Consider the following 17,775-nt stretch of genomic DNA (forward strand, 5'->3'; position numbering starts at 1 on the left):
TGGGGAACAATCAAGAATGGGGTGACGCAAGGTTCGGTCTTGGGTCCTCTGCTGTTCTTAATACGAGGTGTGGCTAGAAAAAAACCGGACTAGTACTGGTGAAACAATAAAACGAATGCAATAAGGCTGAAAGTCGCGTGGCCTGTCACGTGACTCTCGCTCCGCCTACTGCTCGAGTTTCATCTGCCTCCTGCACTCAGTCTGCCCGTGCCGTCTGTTTTAAGTAGTTGACGTTTTGTCTGTGCGTCGGAAAATGTTGAGTGTACAGAAAGAACAGCGTGTTAACATCAAATTTTGTTTCAATCTAGGAAAATCTGCAAGTGAAACGTTTGTAATGTTACAACAAGTGTACGGCGATGATTGTTTACCGCGAACACAAGTGTTTGAGTGGTTTAAACGATTTAAAGATGGCCGCGAAGACACCAGTGATGACACTCGCACTGGCAGACCATTGTCAGCAAAAACTGATGCAAACATTGAAAAAATCGGTAAACTTGTCCGACAAGATCGCCGTTTAACAATCAGAGCAGTGTCTGAGTTAACAGGAGTTGACAAGGAAAGTGTTAGGCAGATTCTTCATGAAAGTTTCAACATGAACAAAGTGTGTTCAAAAATGGTTCCAAAGTGCCTCACAATTGAACAGAAGGAACGCCGAAGAATGATTTGTTCTGACATCCCGGAAAACACTGAAAGTGATCCCACCTTCTTACAAAATGTTATTACTTGCGATGAATCGTGGTTTTTTACTTACGATCCCGAAACTAAACGCCAATCGATGCATTGGAAAACTCCTGGTTCTCCACGACAAAAAAAAGCACGAATGTCAAAATCGAAATTCAAGGCAATGATGATTGTTTTTTTTGACATCAAAGGGATTGTGCACATTGATTGGGTAGCAGAGGGACAAACAGTGAATCAGCATTACTACATTAGCGTCCTGGCTACCCTACGTGAGCGAGTACGGAGAAAACGGAACGATTTTTGGAGAAAAAAGTCATGGGTCCTTCACCAAGACAATGCCCCAGCTCACAGTGCGTTGTCAGTGAAGACGTTTTTTGCAAAACACAACATTCCCATCTTAGATCATCCACCCTACTCACCTGATTTGGCCCCCTGTGACTTTTTTCTTTTCCCTAAAGTCAAGTCAGCTTTGAAAGGAACTAGATTTGAGACTGTTGAAGCAGTAAAAGAAAAAGCGACGGAAGTAATGTATGGACTTACCGAAAATGATCTGCAGCATTGCTGTGAACAGTGGAAAATTCGTATGGAGCGGTGTAGAGTCCGAGGAGGAGAGTACATTGAAGGAGATAACATGAAATTGTAAATAATTGTAAATAAATGTTTTTTCCAGCATCAGTCCGGTTTTTTTCTAGCCGCGCCTCGTATATATTGATAACTTGCCATTCTGTACTCACGAAGATGCAAAGCTGATACCAGTATAGCTATCACACCCAACAGACAAGAATTAACTGGTGAAATTGTAAACGATGTTTTTCAGAAAATCATTAAGTGGTTCTCTGCAAATGGGCTCTCATTAAACTTTGACAAAACACAATGCATACAGTTCCACACGGTAAGTGGAATGACACCATTAATAAATATAGAGTTTGAACAGAAATCGGTAGCTAAGGTAGAATATTCAAAATTTCTAGGTGTATGCTTTGATGAGGGGTTGAACTGGAAAAAAACATACTGAGGATCTGCTGAAACGTTTGACTTCAGCTGCTTATGCTGTTAGGGTCATTGCAAATTTTGGCGATATACATGTGAGTAAATTAGCTTACCACGTCTATTTTCATTCTCTGCTTTCGTATGGCATCATATTCTGGGGTAACTCGTCATTGAGTAAAAGAGTGTTCATAGCACAAAAGCGTTTAATCAGAATAATTGCTGGAGCTCATCCGAGATCATCCTGCAGACACTTATTTAAAGAGCTACAGATCTTCACTGTAGCCTCACAATATATATCTACATCTACATCCATACTCCGCAAGCCACCTGACGGTGTGCGGCGAAGGGTACCTTGAGTACCTCATCGGTTCTCCCTTCTATTCCAGTCTCGTATTGTTCGTGGAAAGCAGGATTGTCGGTATGCCTCTGTATGGGCTCTAATCTCTCTGATTTTATCCTCATGGTCTCTTCGCGAGATATACGTAGGAGGGAGCAATATACTGCTTGACTCCTCGGTGAAGGTATGTTCTCGAAACTTCAACAAAAGCCCGTACCGAGCTACTGAGCGTCTCTCCTGCAGAGTCTTCCACTGGAGTTTATCTATCATCTCCGTAACGCTTTCGCCATTACTAAATGATCCTGTAACGAAGCGGGCTGCTCTCCGTTGGATCTTCTCTATCTCTTCTATCAACCCTATCTGGTACGGATCCCACACTGCTGAGCAGTATTCAAGCAGTGGGCGAACAAGTGTACTGTAACCTACTTCCTTTGTTTTGGACTGCATTTCCTTAGGATTCTTCCAATGAATCTCAGTCTGGCATCTGCTTTACCGACGATCAACTTTATATGATCATTCCATTTTAAATCACTCCTAATACGTACTCCCAGATAATTTATGGAATTAACTGCTTCCAGTTGCAGACCTGCTATATTGTAGCTAAATGATAAGGGATCTTTCTTCCTATGTATTCGCAGCACATTACACTTGTCTGCATTGAGACTCAATTGCCATTCCCTGCACCGTGCGTCAATTCGCTGCAGATCCTCCTGCATTTCAGTACTATTTTGCATTGTTACAACCTCTCGATATACCATAGCATCATCCGCAAAAAGCCTCAGTGAAGTTCCGGTGTTATCCACAAGGTCATTTATGTATATTGTGAATTCAAACGGTCCTACGACACTCCCCTGCGGCACACCTGAAATCACTCTTACTTCGGAAGAGTTCTCTCCATTGAGAATGACATGCTGCGTTCTGTTATCTAGGAACTCTTCAATCCAGTCACACAATTGGTCTGATAGTCCATATCTCTCACTTTGTTTATTAAACGACTGTGGGGAACTGTATCGAACGCCTTGCGGAAGTCAAGAAACACGGCATCTACCTGGGAACCCGTGTCTATGGCCATCTGAGTCGCGTGGACATTATATATTCACTTATGAAATTTGTTATTAACAATCCGAACGAATTCAAAAGTAATAGCAGTTTACATGGCTACAGCACCAGGAGAAAGTATGATCTTCACAACTCAAGGTTGAATCTAACTTTGGCTCAGAAGGGTGTAAATTATGCTTCCACAAGGGTCTTTGGTCACTTACCTAATAGCATCAAAAGTCTGACAGATAGCCATATGGCATTTAAAAGGAAATTAAAAGAATTTCTTAATGGCAACTCCTTCTACTCATTAGATGAACTTTTCGATATAGTAAGTGGGTAATTTCCCCAACCCCCACAAAAAAATTAAAATATTAAGTGTCATGTAATATTTTGTGTAATGTAATATCTTGTATAGACACCTTTTATTAACCTGACACGTTCCACATTGTTACGAAGTGTCGTATTCATGATCTATGGAACAAGTACTAATCTAATCTAATCTAAAGCAAGCACCTTCTTCTCGTCGTCCGGGAAGAGTCCGTCCAGCCGCATCTTCCTCTTGCGGATGCCGTCAGGGTTGGGGGCGCCGCAGCCCGGTTTTCCCCACGGCGAGTACTTGGCCAGCATGTCGCGCAGCTGAGGAAGGAAGCACAGAATCAGCTGAAACGTCGGCGAGCGCTTCAAAAGAAAACGCGAGTCCAGAGTGGGAGCATGTACTGGATAAATTATAAGGTTTGGCCTTTGGTAAATAAAATGGCTTTTATCTTAATAATATGAATATTTATATATGTGTTTAGAGATAGAGATAGTGATTGATTTTCGATTGAGATTTTTGCTTTAGGTCGGAACTGGTACCTGAATTTTGGTTGCTGCCTCCTTGAATGATCAGCTTCTGCACCGGTTGGTGACGTATTACAATTTGGAGGAAGTTATTGTTCTTTAAGGGGGCTAGGAGGTCAAACGGGCCGACTTGGAGCAGGAGAGGCACCACACGACATTTTAATTTCCACTGTCTATACTTTTACAAGTAAATTCATAAAACTTTGTCAGCATGACCGGGAAGGATTCAGAATTCACACTCATAGCAGTGGAAGTTCTAAAACATAACGAAGGAATTTTTTTTACGTGTGAAATTTCATCAATTTTTTCACTTACTAATGGCAGCATTTGTTGCTATAGGTACACTTTTCTTCATAAGTAAGAGAGATTCTTCGATGAATTTTGCACAGCATACAAACCATACTTACAGGTGTATGAAACTCTAGAATTTTCCAAATCTATTAAAAACTGTGGTAAAAATTGAGGTAATTAACTATAAAATTTGTGTTTTTTGTAAACATAAAATATAACAGTTCATTGGTTTTTTCATAAATTAAATAAATTCTAGAGTTTCATACACCTGTGAGTATGGTATGTACGCTGCGCAAAATTCATCGAAGAATCTCTCTTAGTTATGAAGAAAAGTGTACCTATAGCAACAAATGCAGCCATTAGTAAGTGAAAAAATGATGAAATTTCGCATGTAAAAAAAAAATTATTTTGTTATGTTTTCGAACTTCCACTGCAATGGGTGTGAATCCTGAATCCTTCCTGGTGATGCTGACAAAGTTTTATGAATTTATTTGTAAAAGTATAGACAGTAGAAAATAAAATGTCCTGTGGTGCCTCTCCTGCTCCAAGTCGGCCCGTTTGACGTCCTACCCCCCTTAAGGTTTAAAATACGACTCTGTTAGTTACTTGGCCGAATTGCGGATAGCTTTGAGCCCAAGTTTTCGTAGCTCTTCATACCTAAGGGACCACTGTTGTAAGTAAATAAGATCAAACAGCAATCTGCTTTTCGTGAGAAGAGGAGATTGCTTGGCGCACAAACTTCCTTCAAACTACACGTCCTGCTACATAAAAATTGGTCAGTGGAATCCAGCACCATACTACTGTACAAGAACATAATCCAATTACTGTAATTAAGAGATTATGAGAGGTTGTTACTTATTGATTGAAAACTACAGAGAATGCATTTCTTTTCCTGTATTTCAGTGAACTTTGTACACTTACAATTCTGTCGATTGTTAGACGGCAACGACAATGAAGTTCACCTCCTTCTCCAAAAATACGATACTTCTCTTCTTCACTTCCAGAAAATTTGTATACATAAATGTTTGGCAACTCTTACACATACGTTACTCGGTTTTATCACTAAAATATCAATTTTCATTAAATGTAATAATACGTACTGAGCGACGGCCTAGCAACATGTCCTCTTTCCACAAGATACAGATTAACAGTTCTCTTTTTCTTTAATAATTTGATTGTCTTTTTTTTAGATTCACAACTACTATCGTTGCGGGGATGGCGCGCTAAAGAGTTTCTGGCTGTCCACCTGCGCTTCACTTCAAGTACTTTTTGATTCACATTTACATCTACGGTATTTACATACCCTACTGAGCTTCTCAGAATGAAATCAGGCACCAATTAGTTACAAAAGAAAAGCAGTGAGGCACACATAACATTACAAGCACAAACACATGGGGAAAGCAGTGGCTTAAGTGAGAGACCTGTCAGTTAACACGAGGCACATTCAGCAATTAAAGAGACAAACTGATAGAGAAAATAGTTGGCCTAGCGCCAGTAAAACTCACGCACTCAACTTAACTGTGCATGCAGGCAGTTAACCCATCCCGGGAGTTCAGTATCTATAACATTTTTGACTTTTAACAACGTTGATACTGGAAAGATATCAGTCCTGGGAATGTTTCAATTTTATTTTGTAAGTCAGATAGTAAGTAACAAAAGATTTTTTTCCATGTGACATAATTACAGTTTCACAATTTTCGGATTTTTTTGCCTTTACTTGTACCATTTGCCAAATTTCATGAGTACAGGTCAATGGGAAGCAGCCTATAGGCTTCGATGAGTACGTTTTTCGAGTATAAAAAAATATGTGACATAAATGGCAGCATCTTTTGATTGCATTGACTTTTTACACCACCAAAGGAACATTGACTTTAGTGTGTAACATAAATTTCAGCTTGATACGCACACCTGTTCCTGAGAAAAACGGGTCTTAACAGAGGGTCTGCCGGACAGACAATGAGATAACGAAAGACAATTTTTTTTCGCGTGATATAATTAGAAACTCAAATTTTGGGATTTTTTCTTTAGTTGCACTGTGAAACCTCGCTTTTTGCCAAATTTCATGATTCTAGGTTAAATAGGTAAAAAGACGAGGGCTAGTAGAAACCCTTGGGTAACAGAAGAAATATTGAATTTGATTGATGAAAGGAGAAAATATAAAAATGCAGTAAATGAAGCAGGCAAAAAGGAATACAAACGTCTCAAAAATCAGATCGACAGGAAGTGGAAAATGGCTAAGCAGGGATGGCTAGAGGACAAACGTAAGGATGTAGAGGCTTATCTCACTAGGGGTAAGATAGATACTGCCTACAGGAAAATTAAAGAGACGTTTGGAGAAAAGAGAACCACTTGTATGAATATCAAGAGCTATGATGGAAACCCAGTTCTAAGCAAAGAAGGCAAAGGAGAAAGGTGGATGGAGTATATAGAGGGTCTATACAAGGGCAATGTACTTGAGGACAATATTATGGAAATGGAAGAGGATGTAGATGAAGATGAAATGGGAGATATGATATTGCGTGAAGAGTTTGACAAAGCACTGAAAGGACTGAGTCGAAACAAGGCCCCGGGAGTAGACAACATTCCATTAGAACTACTGACAGCCTTGGGAGAGCCAGTCCTGACAAAACTCTACCATCTGGTGAGCAAGATGTATGACAGGCGAAATACCTTCACACTTCAAGAAGAATATAATAATCCCAATCCCAAAGAAAGCAGGTGTTGACAGATGTGAAAATTACCGAACTATCAGTTTAATAAGTCACAGCAGCAAAATACTAACGCGAATTCTTTACAGACGAATGGAAAAACTGGTAGAAGCCGACCTCGGGGAAGATCAGTTTGGATTCCGTAGAAATGTTGGAACACGAGAGGCAATACTGACCTACCGACTTATCTTAGAAGCTAGATTAAGGAAAGGCAAACCTACGTTTCTAGCATTTGTAGACTAGGAGAAAGCTTTTGACAATGTTGAGTGGAATACTCTCTTTCAAATTCTGAAAGTGGCAGGGGTAAAATACAGGGAGCAAAAGGCTATTTACAATTTGTACAGAAAGCAGATGGCAGTTATACGAGTCGAGGGGTATGAAAGGGAACCAGTGGTTGGGAAGGGAGTCAGACAGGGTTGTAGCCTATCCCCGATGTTATTCAATCTGTATATTGAGCAAGCAATAAAGGAAGCAAAAGAAAAATTCGGAGTAGGTATTAAAATCCATGGAGAAGAAATAAAAACTTTGAGGTTCGCCGATGACATTGTAATTCTGTCAGAGACAGCAAAGGACTTGGACGAGCAGTTGAACGGAATGGACAGTGTCTTGAAAGGAGGGTATAAGATGAGCATCAACAAAAGCAAAACGAGGATAATCGAATGTAGTCGAATTAAGTCGGGTGATGCTGAAGGAAATAGATTAGGAAATGAAACACTTAAAATAGTAAAGGAGATTTGCTATTTGGGCAGCAAAATAACTGATGATGGTCGAAGTAGAGAGGATATAAAATGTAGACTGGCAATGGCAAGGAAAGCGTTTCTGAAGAAGAAAAATTTGTTAACATCGAGTATTGATGTAAGTGTCAGGAAGTCGTTTCTGAAAGTATTTGTATGGAGCGTAGCCACTTATGAAAGTGAAACATGGACAATAAATAGTTTAGACAAGAAGAGAATAGAAGCTTTCGAAATGTGGTGCTACAGAAGAATACTGAAGATCAGATGGGTAGATCACATAACTAATGAGGAGGTATTGAATAGAATTGGGGAGAAGAGTAGTTTGTGGCACAACTTGACCAGAAGAAGGGATCGGTTGGTAGGACATGTTCTGAGACATCGAGGGATCAGCAATTTAGTACTGGAGGGCAGCGTGGAGCGTAAAAATCGTGGAGGGAGACCAAGAGATGAATACACTAAGCAGATTCAGAAGGATGTAGGTTGCAGTAGGTATTGGGAGATGAAGAAGCTTGCACAGTATAGAGTAGCATGGAGAGCTGCATCAAACCAGTCTCAGGACTGAAGACCACATCAACAACAACAGGTCAACGGGAAGAGCCCTGTATGTTTTGGTGAGTGAGTTTTCGAGTTTCAAAATATGTGACATAAGTGGTCGTATTTGATTGCACTGATTTAGAAGCTTCAATTCTTTACACGCCCAAGGAACCGTAGACCTTAGAAAGTGATGTAAATTTCAACTTGATGCGAATACCAGTACATGAAAATAATGATTTTTATCATTCGGACAGGCAAACGGCCGTACGACAAGGTGATCCTATAAGGGTTCCGTTTTTACTGACTGATATTCAAAATCCTTAAAAGCACTTCTTACGAAATGAGACTATTACTACTTCTCAACATAATTCCCCCAATAATAATGCATTTGTCACGACGGCGAATTAGCTTTTTTTAATATTTGATTCACAAAAAATCTTTAGCTTGTTGCCCGAGTCATTTTCCCACAAATTCTTGAACCACTTCCTTATAACCGAACGTTTTCCTCCTCGAGTGCACCAAACAACTGAAAATCTGAGGGAGCCAAATCTGGACCGTAGGGAGGACGATGTAGTATCTCCCAATCCATTTTGCCAGTGCCGTCCTGGGTCATATCGGCAGTGCGAGGGCGAGGATTGTCGTGTAGCAATATCGCTGATTTTTCTTTGAGATCCGCGACGTTTTCTTTCTAACTGCTAGCTTCACTTAGTTCAACGGCATGCCCGAGAGTAGTAGGTGCTGTTTATTGTACGCCGATATTCCAAATAATCTCAAAAGACGGCACTTTGAGTAGCCTAAAGAAGACATGACTTTTCCCACCGATGCTTGCGTTCTGAATTTCTTTTGGACACGTGAGATGTAGTTGTTCCACTCTTTTGGACTTTAGTTCACGGTGAACCTAAGTTTCATTTCAGAATCTCAAATCAAATACCCTTCAACCGTCTAAATTTCCGGACTGTTATTTTATTCGGCTACCACTATCGGCGACATGTTACGCCATCTTCAGGCCCCCTAATCGACGTGTAGGAAGATCACCACCTTTCGTCCAGTCAGAATAGGGGCCACCATTCAATGAGTGGATTTCTGCTTGGTACAGCGATCATTTCAAACATTACCTACCACGCTGTATCAAAAATCTGCAGATACCAGTCTTTGAATGCTGGCAGATGATGTTTAAATTGTTCGTTGTATCAAAAATCCACACTCTTCGAACGCTGTCCCCTACATCCCTATATTGGCAGGAGCCGAGGCTGGAATCTTACTACACGTTGGTCAGGGGGCCTGAAAATGGCGTACATATCGCCGAAACTGGTAGACCAGTAAAATAACAATTTGGAAATTAGTCGGCTAAAGGGTGTTAGATGTGAAATTCTGTACTCAACAGCCGTAGTTCCGTAACCATCTCTGGAAAGATGGACGAACAGTAAGTTTCATTTTGTTTAGAAATCGGTCACTCTTTCGTTCATACCGTTCTTTCAAGTATGTACACGTTTTGAGCCTCGTTTCCCCGCGTTGTTGCGTTATCTGTTTCGGGACCCACCTTGCACTTATTTTGCTCTATTTGACCTTGATACTAGAAACGTTGTGAACTATGCCTACACTAACTGAAACTGTTTTTGTTGTATGTCCAACTGCAACACTTCCGCGTTCATGAAAAATGTCGTCTATACAGGTTTGAAGCAAATGAGTTGACAACTCAGCTTGCCAGCCAACACGTAACTAGTCAGTCAGTCACTGAGGTCAGACCCTTATTCTGTACTGTTCTACCCACTTATCAAAATTTTCGCGTTTAATACACCTTTCACCATACTGCAAAATCATTCAAAAAATACTTTAGCCAGTTTTTCTTCTTCAGAAAGGAGAAACGGGTCACTGAACGTTGTTGAGCTAATGCGGAAACTACATGCAGACACACCACCATTATATGCAATACGAACGTTAAAAAAAATAAAATTATCCATCTCGTGTTGTCAGTTCATCGCCCAACAGTGCGGACCTAAAGTCGACAAGTTACGAAACTACTCCTACAGACTGTTCCATTTCTACACCAGTTTGTCTCTAATTATTGATTGTCCCTCGTGGTTTGCTCTCTCTGTTGATGGCCAGGTGGCTCTGAGCACTATGGGACTTAACATCTGAGGTCATCAGTCCCCTAGAACTTAGAACTACTTAAACCTAACTAACCTAAGGACACGACACACATTCATGCCCGAGGCAGGATTCGAACCTGCGACCGTAGCGGTCACGCGGTTCCAGACTGTTGATGGCCAGATGATGCGTATGCATCGATTCAGTAATTTCTGACTTTGCAGCGAAGCTATAGCTGTCGTTTTGTCTACGCAACTCGCCCACTTGCCTTCTTCAGCTGTCTCCAAACAAACTGTGAACATGGCACACTACGAAACGTTTCCAAGTCCCACGCAAATGCAAGAGCTACTGTAAAATAACTAAATAAATAAATAAAAACGTTACAAGAAATAAAAACGTCGAATGTAATACACTTGAACAAAAAAAGCCTTAACAGGCAAGTACGAGGGTAATCCCGAAAGTAAGGTCTCGTATTTTTTTATGAGCACATAGACCTGTTTATTTCTACAATGGTTTACATCAGTTTACAGCTTGAACATTTAGCTATTTTTCGACATAATCGCCATTTCTGTCGATGCATTTTTGTAGACACTGTGGCAGTTTTTGTATGCTCGCCGCCATGCTGTTCAGAAAGTTATGAACCTCTTCTTTCACCTCGTCGTCGGAGCTGAATCGCTATAGGATGGGTGGGTGGATGGGTGATTACTAGACCGCGGATCTTAGGTAAAAACCTATTTTGTTCCTGAGTTTCTATTTGAATAAAAATTTGTGCTTATGCGTTTCATGACTATTTAGACTTAATAGCGTTAATTCTATAGGACATAAAACAGCTTATTTCGACGTCATTGCCTCTTTTTGCCTATTTCGGCTTTAATATCTTAAAAAGTGCCTATTTCATCATATAAGACAGTGGCTCCAAGTTTTTCCACACTATACGAGAGACGGAAAAAAATATTTTCTGCCCAGCGTGTAGCAAGGTGGCTAGTTGATATGCGCTCATGCTTCGTATTTGCCTAACACTTCGGTCTTTTTTTATTTTTTTATATCGCTATCCCTGTTAAGACCAAATACACTTTATAGGTGTTTTATTATTCATATGTAAAAAATAGATCACGGATCTTTAGGTTAAAACCTATTTTTTTTTTACTAAGCTCCAATTCCTATAAGTCGGTACTTATGCGTCTCATGACTAACTGAACTGAATCCCATTAGTTCTATAGGACGTTGACGCCTAATTTTGCCTATTTCGGCATCAAAATCCTAAAAAGTACCTATTTCGTTAATCTGACAGAGTTCTTGTGTTTTCAAAGATTAGAAAAAGGAAGTAAGGGCTTTACGTCTCGTCGAAGGCGAAGGTCGTTAGAGACTGTTTACAATTCCTTTGCTTGCCTCACTACCAACAGTACTCGGCACGGTTGAACGGTCACCCATCCAAGTACGCGCCGACCGCGACAGTGCTTAACTTCGGTGAGCGAATGGGAAGCGGTCGAAGATTTGAGTTACACATTAGAATCGAACGTGGGAGTACTAAATGTTATATTTGAAAATATTTCGTTCGTAGGATTCTGGCCAACAGTGTATTTTCGCAAAGAAACGGTTTCATAGGCCTTAAGCTGAGCACGGATTAAAAAATCACAATGTTAATCGTACACGCCCTCTATAGCTAAATTACTGCCCTTCGCGCACTTTCTCGCTGCTGTCTACAGGAAGTTCTATCAAACTACTCTGTTTCGTGAAAGGTATTATACGTGAATTTTCCGGTTAGAAAAATAATTTGCCAGTAGTGAGATGTTTTCATCTGAAGCACCGGTAGATTCCATTCGCTTGTTCAGAAGGGGCGGCCATCTGTCATGTGCCATATGTCCAGCAACGAGTACGGTACTTCCCCTATCGCTCCCATGCACCGCAGTAAAATGGAAAAAAAAATAAAAACAGGTCATCGTTCACTTTTTCCCAGCGAAAACAAATCAGTACATTGTGTAGCGACCGACGTGTCAAGTGTTACTGACGTTCTAAGTGCAAAATAAATTCTAGTTTCTGTGTGAGAATACTACGCCATGCCGAAAACAGCTAGTTCAAAGTCTACTCATATAAGGCAGTGGCTGCAAGATTTTCCGCATTATACAACAGATGGGAAAATTATTTTCTGCCAAGCATGCAACAAGGAGGTTAGTTGATGTTTTTCTTAAGACTTTTTATTTTCCTGTCACTTAGGATTCTTTTTTTATCGCTATCCTTTAGTAATACGAAATACTCTTTATATGCGATTCTAAACTGCATTTCCTTTCTGTCTCGTATTACGTTTCGAGTGTTAAGAAATCTCACTCAACTCAGCAAGCAGATGGAATCGCACACAAAGCTAATGTTGAACGAAAGTCAAAATTGAAGTAAACTCTTTTAACCAATCAATCTGGTGGATCCTCCGAAAAAAACAAGTTCTGCAGTGATTTGTGTCATCCACTTGTGGCAGCAAACATCCCCTTTCGGAAATTTGAAAACCCTATTTTCAGAGGTTGAGAAGTACTGCCATCAGTCTATTCCTGCAGAGTCAACTTTACGTAAGAATTATGTGGATTCAGCTTACAATGCTGCATTGCACAGAATCCGAGAAGATGTTGGAGAATCTTGTATATGGATTTCTGTGGATGAAACTACTGACAGTCTTGGCCGTTACATTGCAAACCTGATTATTGGCAAGCTAGATCCAGATGCTCCATCCAGGGCTCATTTGATTTACTCAAAACAGCTTGCAAAAACTAACCAACAAACAATAGCACAGTTTGTGAACAATGGGCTTAAGATGCTACACCCAAACGGAGTGGATGAGAATAAGGTGCTTCTGGCCGTCACTGATGCTGCTACATATATGATAGCAGCGTTTCAATTATTAAAAGTATTATACCCATTGATGCTGCACGTAACTTGTGTAGTGCATGGGATCAACCGCACAGCAGAGCAAGTAAGGCTACAATTTCCTAAAGTAAATAAAGTAATATCTATGGTGAAGAAAATTTTTGTTAAGGCACCACCAAGAATACAGGCATTCAAAGAACAGCTTCCAGATGTCCCATTGCCGCAGGAGCCTGTTGTCACCCGCTGGGGCACGTGGCTGATAGCAGCAGAATACTACAGTACACATCTCTCAGATGTTCAGAAGGTGGTTGAAAATATACCAGAGGATGCTGCATCCGTAACTGTAGCAATGGAGTTACTCAAAGATTCTTCTTTAAAACGGGACTTATCTTACATTAGGGCCCACTACACATTTATGGCAAGAATAATTTCACAATTAGAAGGCTCAGGGAGACCGATCTAAGACAATATTTCTTTGATTGAAGAAGTCAAAATGAAAATTAATGAAGCGCCAGGTGAAGCAGGGGAAAAAGTACGAGCAAAAATGCAAACGGTTTTGCAGAACAACACTGGCCTGAAGGAGTTGTGTGCAGCTGCCGACATACTTAGTGGAAAATCCAGCACTCCTGACAGCAGAGCATTCCTGTCCAACATGTGCCGAAAATGAAGTACGCCCCTGTCACATCTGTTGATGTAGAACGTTCTTTTTCAGCGTATAAATTGATTCTGACAAGCGCCACAGTTTTTCACTAGAAAACCTAGAAAAGATTTTGATTATTTATTGTGAAGCCAACTATGGTCAGAATATGTGAAACTACGCATGTATTAATTAAACCATTGCCACATCTTTTTTACGGAGATCTATATCTTGCAGGAACTCAAAAATATTTGGAGTTATGTTCAACATTAATGTTGTAGATTGCTGTGTCTGTAACTGTGTAAATATTCATTCTCCTTGTTTTAATGACTAATAAGATGTTCGTACTGTCAACACTGTGTATTTTTATTTATTTTTATTTTCTCTGCATCATTTTTATTAGAGCCTATTTTAGGTTTTATATAGCCTAAATGAACTACTGAAGAAGCCTATTTTAGGTGCCTAAAACACACTTTTTTACGACCTAAAAATCCGTGGTCTAGTGCAGGAGAGCAACGGTTTGCAGAGCGCTGTGTGGGCGAGCGTTGTCAAGGAGAATGTGTACGCCCTTGCGCAACATTCCTCTTCTCCGGTTCCGAATTGCCCGTTTGAGCTTCTTCAGAGTCTCACAGTACCTGTCAGCGTTAATTGTGGTCCCAGCGATTCAGCTCCGACGACGAGGTGAAACGAGAGGTTCGTAACTTTCTAAGCAGCATGGCGGCGAGCTGATATGACATGGGCACACAAAAACTGGCACAGTGTCTACAAAAATGCATCGACAGAAATGTTGATTATGTTGAAAAATAGCTAAATGTTCAAGCTGTAAACTGAGGTAAACCATTGTAGAAATAAACAGGTCTATGTACTTAGAAAAAAATAGGAGACTTTGCTTTGTGGATTACCCTCGTACTTATGAGAAGGAAGTTGCAGCACTTATTTGTTTTCCAACGTGATGCAAGCAAAATGTGCACTGGTTCCTCCGCTTCGCTTAAACGGCATCTCCTGTCCCTTCTGACTGAATATTCGCCACTTTAATCTCGACATCTGAATACGACAACTAGAGAAGCTGTCAAAACTTCCTGTCTAGTAGCACTGTAACAACAATTTTGTCTCGACTACAGTTTTATTGACTTTGTTACACCTTATCCGTTTCTGCATTATGCCACTTTTAAAGGGTCTACAACAAAATGGGTATACATGAGAAACATGTGATGAAATCAAATAATATAGGTATTATAATTAGATATCCACCGAGACATTTCAGTCTCGTCTTTATCTACGATAATACTAGAAGCTGAAGAAATGAATTAAAATTTGTACCACTGCCGAGACTCGAACCAACATCTTCTTGCTTGCTAGGTAGAAATGCTGGCCATTACAACACCGCAGCAGATTTCCTTCTTTTGTGACCACATTTCCTTCGTTAATACAAACGTCTCAAAAATGAGATCGACAGGAAGTGCAAAATGGCTAAGCAGGGATGGCTATAGGACAAATGTAAGGATGTAGAGGCTTATCTCACTAGGGGTAAGATAGATACTGCATACAGGAAAATTAAATAGACCTTTGGAGAAAAGAGAGCCACTTGTATGAATATCAAGAGCTCAGATGGAAACCCAGTTCTAAGCAAAGAAGGCAAAGGAGAAAGGTGGAAGGAGTATATAGTGGGTCTATACAAGGGCGATGTACTTGAGGACAATATTATGGAAATGGAAGAGGATGTAGATGAAGATGAAATGGGAGATACGATACTGGGTGAAGAGTTTGACACAGCACTGAAAGACCTGAATCGAAACAAGGCCGCGGGAGTAGACAACATTCCATTAAAACTACTGACGCATTGGAAGAGCCAGTGTTGACAAAACTCTACCATCTGGTGAGCAAGATGTATGATACAGGCGAAATACCCCCAGACTTCAAGAAGAGTATAATAATTCCAATCCCACAAAAATCAGGTGTTGACAGATGTGAAAATTACCGAACTATCAGTTTAATAAGTCACGGCTGCAAAATACTAACGCGAATTCTTTACAGACGAATGGAAAAACTGGTAAAAGCTGACCTCGGGGAAGATCAGTTTGGATTCCGTAGACATGTTGGAACACGTGAGGCAATATTGACCTTACGACTTATCTTAGAAGAAAGATTAAGGAAAGGCAAACCTACGTTTCTAGCATTTGTAGACTTAGAGAAATCTTTTGACAATGTTGACTGGAACACTCTGTTTGTAATTCTAAAGGTGGCAGGGGTAAAATACAGGGAGCGAAAGGCTATTCACAATTGTAACAGAAACCAGATGGCAGTTATGAGTCGGGGGGCATGAAAGGGAAGCAGTTGTTGGGAAGGGAGTCAGACAGGGTTGTAGCCTGTCCCCGATGTTATTCAATCTGTATATTGAGCAAACAGTAAAGGAAACAAAAGAAAAATTTAAAGTAGGTATTAAAATCCAGGGAGAAGAAATAAAAACTTTGAGGTTCGCCGATGACATTGTAATTCTGTCAGAGACAGCAAAGGACTTGGAAGAGCTGTTGAACGGAATGGACAGTGTCTTGAAAGGAGGATACAAGATGAACATCAACAAAAGCAAAACGAGGATAATGGAATGTAGTCGAACTAAGTCGGGTGATGCTGAGGGAATTAGATTAGGAAATGAGACACTTAAAGTAGTAAAGAAGTTTTGCTATTTGGGGAGCAAAATAACTGATCATGGTCGAAGTAGAGAGGATATAAAATGTAGACTGGCAATGGCAAGGAAAGTGTTTCTGAAGAAGAGTAATTTGTTAACATCGAGTATAGATTTAAGTGTCAGGAAGTCGTTTCTGAAAGTATTTGTATGGAGTGTAGCCATGTATGGAAGTGAAACATGGACAATAAATAGTTTGGACAAGAAGAGAATAGAAGCTTTCGAAATGTGGTGCTACAGAAGAATGTTGAAGATTAGGTGGGTAGATCACGTAACTAATGAGGAGGTGCTGAATAGGATTGGGGAGAAGTTTGTGGCACAACTTGACTAGAAGAAGGGATCGGTTGGTAGGACATGTCCTGAGGCATCAAGAGATCACAAATTTAGCATTGGAGGGCAGCGTGGAAGGTAAAAACCGTATAGGGAGACCAAGAGGTGAATACACTAAGCAGATTCAGAAGGATGTAGGTTGGAGTAAGTACTGGGAGATGAAGAAGCTTGCACAGGACAGAGTAGCATGGAGAGCTGCATCAAACCAGTCCCAGGACTGAAGACCACAACAAAAACAACATTGTTCTTTCTATTTGTTCGGGGCGGACGTCCCACGATGGTTGTTCAAGTTCGTCATTGATCCGTTAACTCAGTTTTCTGTTACAGAGGGCAGCCAGCCATCTGACCTCACACGCTGCGCTACTGTACCATCGAGCACTACGATCATCAATGCTGCACGAACTATCACAGTCGAATGCCCTTCCCAACACAAACTCCAGTCTGTGCTGTGGTGGTGTAAAGGTCAGCATTTCTACCTAATAAGCACGAAGACCTGGGTCCGAGTCCCGGCCGTAGCATAAATTTTAATTCATTTCTTCAGCAGGGTGTTCCAGGACGAATGGTTAATCTTCAGTGATATGATCATTCGAAGCAAGAAACTCCAGTAAACATGGAGTCCAAAATGCATATCTTAAGAGCTATGGGCACTTGTTCAGTAGAAGAGATGCGTTCCACATTAGCCAAGAGGAAGCGCTCACAGCATTATAGAGCTCGTGTTTTGTGATTCGAATGACCTTTTCTACACAGCATCTGGTTCAAATGGTTCAAAATCTCTGAGCACTATGGGACTTAACATCTGAGGTCATCAGTCCCCTAGAACTTAGAACTACAGTACTGGTCATCAAAATTGGTACACCAAGAAGCCGTTGATAAACGGGTATTCATTGGACAAATATATTATACTAGAACTGATATGGGATTACATTTTCACGCAATTTGGGTGCATAGATCCTGAGAAATCAGAACAATCACCTCTGGCCGTAATAACAGCCTTGATACGCCTGGCCATTGAGTCAAACAGAGCTCGG

The 17,775-nt window shown here is 40.6% G+C and overlaps 1 protein-coding gene across 1 annotated transcript in view; it reads right to left on the bottom strand.

Moving 5' to 3' along the window:
- LOC124719088 overlaps positions 1-17,775 on the bottom strand; it is a 327,538-nt gene that overhangs the window by 86,839 nt on the left and 222,924 nt on the right. Inside the window, exon 3 of the mRNA XM_047244777.1 lies at positions 3,563-3,685. Coding sequence (XP_047100733.1) covers positions 3,563-3,685 — 123 coding nt within the window. The remainder of the gene's footprint in view (positions 1-3,562; positions 3,686-17,775) is intronic.

The sequence above is a fragment of the Schistocerca piceifrons genome, chromosome 10, assembly GCF_021461385.2.
Source record: "Schistocerca piceifrons isolate TAMUIC-IGC-003096 chromosome 10, iqSchPice1.1, whole genome shotgun sequence".
Taxonomy (NCBI): Eukaryota; Metazoa; Arthropoda; class Insecta; order Orthoptera; family Acrididae; genus Schistocerca; species Schistocerca piceifrons.